The sequence below is a fragment of the Monopterus albus genome, unplaced genomic scaffold (assembly GCF_001952655.1).
Source record: "Monopterus albus unplaced genomic scaffold, M_albus_1.0 scaffold135.1, whole genome shotgun sequence".
NCBI lineage: Eukaryota > Metazoa > Chordata > Actinopteri > Synbranchiformes > Synbranchidae > Monopterus > Monopterus albus.
The window spans coordinates 326,738-331,462 of record NW_018128015.1 but is presented as its reverse complement, the minus strand read 5'-3'; the positions used below and the strand labels follow the sequence as shown (position 1 = coordinate 331,462).

The 4,725-nt window shown below is 42.1% G+C and overlaps 1 protein-coding gene across 2 annotated transcripts; it reads right to left on the bottom strand.

Moving 5' to 3' along the window:
* Positions 1-120: 120 nt before the first annotated feature.
* On the bottom strand, positions 121-2,210 carry LOC109967802 (placenta associated 8). 2 transcript variants are annotated; one of them, XM_020613628.1, is made up of 5 exons: positions 2,136-2,210; positions 1,896-2,001; positions 1,667-1,791; positions 468-576; positions 121-344 (listed from the first exon to the last, which is right to left on the bottom strand). In XM_020613628.1, the coding sequence occupies exons 2-4, from the start codon at positions 1,978-1,980 to the stop codon at positions 472-474; spliced, it is 315 nt and encodes a 104-aa protein (XP_020469284.1). In that variant the 5' UTR covers positions 1,981-2,001; positions 2,136-2,210; the 3' UTR covers positions 121-344; positions 468-471. The 2 variants fall into 2 exon arrangements, with proteins under 2 accessions (XP_020469284.1, XP_020469283.1); XM_020613627.1 differs by having other exon boundaries at positions 1,896-2,039; positions 2,136-2,172.
* Between the last annotated feature and the right edge of the window lie 2,515 nt (positions 2,211-4,725).

The window sequence follows — 4,725 nt, the reverse complement described above, 5'->3', positions numbered from 1 at the left end:
CCCTCCTACACAAGTAGGAGGGGGTAGGAGTAGTCTCCTACACAAGCTGTCCATGACTCTGGACAACAGACAATATTAGATTTAAGGCTGTGGCAGTAAATCATGATGATGTTCTCCCCCATCAAACCAAGCCCCAGGTGACTAATGTTTAACTGGCTGTAAGATATGAATGTCTTCTCCCTCAGAGGATAAAAAAAAAATCACACAAGGATAGTGAATTTAGAACAAATGTCATTTCATGACCCATTTACTGTCTATCAGGAAGAAACTGGGCTGCATCTACAAGTACTTCGACAGCACAGAAGTCAAGCAGATGTACAACTTCTCTGGTATCAGGACAGCATCTGGGAGACATAGGGTAAACGTGAGTTTTCCAATCAAAGCCATAAACCTTTAGATAACACAGCTCACTGAGTCACTGCGTGTACGAGGTGTGAGTGGGTGTGCAGCCATTACACGATGCTTACCCCGTTAGAAAATACCCTGCTCCTTCCTGCGGTCAATATCTCTCTTCAGTTGGCAGGTGGCGCAGATTGGGCAGAACATTACCGTCATAAAATCATTACACAGTGACCCCTGAAACACAAACAGTCTGATGTGATGCATGAGGCAGCAGAGTCCTACACAGTGAAGAGTTTCTCTTGGGTGGGGTTGAAGACTAATCTTTGTCTGCCACATGCAACCTGGACACAGGATTTTGCCCCAGGTTTATTGATGCAGGTGTGCACATAGATGACTCCAGCAATAGAAATGTGAGTATTCATGTAGCTGCTACATCCACTTGGAAGTTGAATCACTGTATGAGCATATGTTTACAAAGCTGTAAAGTACAGACAAGGGACAAATGAAAAGAAGAACCTGAATACACCAGTGGTCTCTACCAGGATGACAGCGCCCCCTTCCATAGGACACGAGGGGGTCACTGAACGGGTTGATGTGAACCATATGCTATGGCCTCAAAATTGGGTTTTCCTCTCATTTGCTTCCTTTCTGTATGCAAGCTTTACATTTCATAATTTCAGTGGGAGGCAGCTGAAAGATGATACAAAGCTTCGTAATGTTACACCTGAATTCTACAGCCGTGCTAGTGGCTCTGTGCTTTGAGTTAACTCATTGTGCTCAGTGTAGTGTATTAGCATGCTAACTCATTAGAACTCAACACAAAGCACAGCTGATGGTTGTACTTGATGGAAAGTCTGCAAAAAGTCATCAGGGCTCAGCCTCTGGGGAACACGAGTGTCTGTACCGCAGTCAATCTAATAGTTGTTGAGTTATTTAAGTAAGTCATTCTCAACATTTTCAGCCTGTGGCTGCTTACAACAACCATATCTTGTGTGTGTGTGGTGTACAAATATTTCACAAAAAGTAAAGTCCTGAAAATTTTTATACAGATTTGTGCAGCAGATTTTCTGGTTGCTCCCATTAATCATCTCACTGGTGCAACTTTGATGACTTAACAGTCTGATCATGTCAGAGTCAGAAATCAGTCACTTACCTTTAATACTTTAAGTACATTTTTGCGGCTAATACTTTTGTACTTTTAGAAATCTGATTTAATGTAATAGAGTATTTTTACATGAACCCGATCTGGTGCTTTTGCTGTTTCTTTTCAGTTTATAAAGGAGTGTTACAGTCAGCCAGCTCTAGAACTCCTCTGACAACTTACTCTGATGTTGTATCTGGTCCTATAGACGCTGCGGATGGGCATGCTAAGACCACACAGGCAGCACTCGTCCATATCAGCAGCAATGGTGCAGCCCAGGCATGGGTAGCACCAGCAACCATAGCAGCCTGAGGAAGAGGGAGAAGACACGTTTCATAATGAGTGTACACACTCTACACCTTGCATGTCTTAACACTGTGTATGTGTTAATGTATGCAACAGGAGTACTTACAAGTGCCACAGTCATCGCAGAAATCACACAGGCCCGTCTGGAATTCGGAGGGTTCGTATCGGCCTGGCTGGTTGGTGACAGCCATGATCAGGATCAAGACGTTTCTCTGTGGGATGAAAACAGTCTGATGTTTGTTCTTGTTCCCTACAGCAGAGATAACTATGAGTTACACATTTTGAACATCAAACAATAAGAAATCAGGACATAAGTTTCAGAATTCCCAGCCGGAGTAATGGTTACCAGAAGGTTGGAGAGTTGAAGGACGGTGAAACTGACTGAGGAGGCTCCTGCACAGCACACTGAGAACAGGAGGGAGCGCGAGTCTTTATCAGTGATCAAAACAGGTGACTAATGAGGTTATAGACTTTATCACTGTTTTACTGGCAGAGATACTATCTGCAAAGAGGACACTTAAACACACCCAGCCCACAGCACTGCAATAAACTATGCTATGGGCGGAACTTTACAGCACAGGACACAAAAATGTGCGTAGATACTAGGGAACAAATGAGGAATGATCTGCACCGTTCATAAGTACTTCCCTTATAATTCTAATTTGGGGCTCTGTTTTAAATAATGATGAATTTGTAGAGGACCGGCTGGGAGGTTAGAGAATGATTAGTTTATGATTATGGTCATGTCATTTAAACACCGAATAGGCATAAAACAGTAACTACTCATCATTACTCATTACTTAAACATGTTAAGCTCAAAACAGTGGAGATCATATTTACAAGTCCTTTATTTTTATTTTCCTAATGCACATTCTTTTTCTTTTTTGTTCTCTCAGTCTTCTCTTGTTTACTCGTTGCCTATGGAAGACCATTGTACCGGAGTCAAATTCCTTGTGTGTTAAACACACCTGGTGTCATTTTCCACCCCTGATTTCCTGCTCTCTTATTTTGAAAGGAACCTCCTGGTTTCCAGCACCTTACCCACTCCAGCTTCGCTACTGCCAATCAGAATCAGAATCAGCTTTACTGGCCAGGTGAGTCGGACGCATGAGGGAACTGACTCCGGTACAGTGCTCTCAATGTGCGTGAACAGTGTTCTTCTGTAAAGCAACAAACAGACAAGTAAACAAGATAAGACTGAGAGAACACCTGGCTGATTCCACTCACCTGTGACTTGTGGGCTCCACCCTACATATACGGCCTTGTTTCTCTGCTCCAGTTGTCAGATTGTCATTCAGCGCCGTGCTGTGTGTTCATGCCACCCCAACCCTGCACTCTGCCTGTCTGATCTCTGCCACCAAACTTGTTACCTGGCTGTCTGGTTTCACCTGTGCCACATTGGCTGCATGAAGTGTCGTCCTGCCATCTCCTGTTACCTGACCCCTGCCTACCTGCAACCTGATCCACATCCTGCCTGATCCTGGCTCTCTGGCTTCCTAGCACTTGCCACTTGCTGAGCTGCTGTGTTTTTCCAGCTATCTGTTCACCATCTGTTTTCTGCCTGCTCCTACCTTTCTCCAGTGTTACCCCTACAGTGTCACTGTTACAGTGTCACTATTTCTGGGGTGTGCCTGGTCTCACACTCCCAGAGAAGCTAAGCAGGGCTGAGACCTGGTGAATACACGAAGGGGAGACTTCCTGGAGAGAGCTGTGACCCATTGAGTACATCTTCCCCTGATGACCAAGAGACAGCTTCTCGGTCTTATCTGTTCACCACAGCCTGTTGGCCGCTCTCTAACCCATCAACAAACCACTTAAACCTGTTCAGTGCTGTGCATTTGGGTCCAGTGTTCTGGGGGAAACCTGACACCTGTGTGGAAAGGTCATAACAGCAAACACAAACTATATGTATAAAGCTTATTACATATCTAAATATTTACAAAATACCTCAGCTTCTAGCAAAAATAGTGAAGTACTTATGATTGTTCCTCATTCATTCCTAGAAACTATGCACATTTTTGTGTAGCATGTTGTAAAGTGATGCCCTTCACAGTGGTTCCTCTTCTTCTTCCAGGTTTTTTTTTAAATCATTTTAGAGACAAGTGTGAACTGTGGATGGTCTAAATGCAATGAAGTTTATCTCTAATGTCAATGTAATCTTTATTATATTTATGTCCATTGCATCTGAAAGGATATAAATAGTTTATGAATTTTTGTTGCATCAAATTCATAAAAAGACAAAAGGGTTTTAGTAGTTATGAGCTGTGTCAACAGGAGCAGTATACATAGTCAGATAACAATTATTTATCACTGGCAAATTTATAGTGTAATATTTTCAGGTGATGTCATATTTATACAGTAAATCACATGACTTTTTTCATCCAGAGATCCATTTTGAAAAAGTATGCTAGGCTATTTAAGATGGACTATTAGTACAAATAAAACATTAATAAGGACTCATAGCCTGTATCAGAGAACTTCTTTGGCCTCTTTTCTCAGTTTTATTTTGACAAACTACTATTCACAGATAAAAAGTAACTCAAGTACCTAAGAACAATTTTGAGGTACTTATACTTCATTATTGTGATTTTCCACTATTTTCTGTTGACTACACAATATTTCAATATCACATGAATTGGTTTACAGATTAAGATTCAAAAATCCTGTAATGAACATATAAAATATCAAATCAAATTTTATTTGTATAGCGCCAAATCACAACAAAAGTCATCTCAGGACACTTTACAAAGTAAGGTCTAGACCTTACTGTTATCAATATTATTACATAGGGAAAACCCAACAAATCCCCCTTGAGCAAGCACTTGGCGACAGTGGGGAGGAAAAACTCCCTTTAACGGAAGAAACCTCTGACAGACCCCGGCTCTTGGTGGGCGGCCTTCTGCCTCGACCGGTTGGGGTGAGTGGATAGAGGAGAG

Bases quoted from the DNA above. Each gene is read 5' to 3' on its own strand.
- LOC109967802 (XM_020613628.1), bottom strand. From the start codon at position 1,980: ATGGCTGTCACCAACCAGCCAGGCCGATACGAACCCTCCGAATTCCAG. The intron at 1,792-1,895 runs GTAAGTACTCCT...CCTCTTCCTCAG, and splicing joins CTGCGATGACTGTGGCACTT to GCTGCTATGGTTGCTGGTGC. The intron at 577-1,666 runs GTAAGTTGTCAG...TTTGTGTTTCAG, and splicing joins GGACCAGATACAACATCAGA to GGGTCACTGTGTAATGATTT.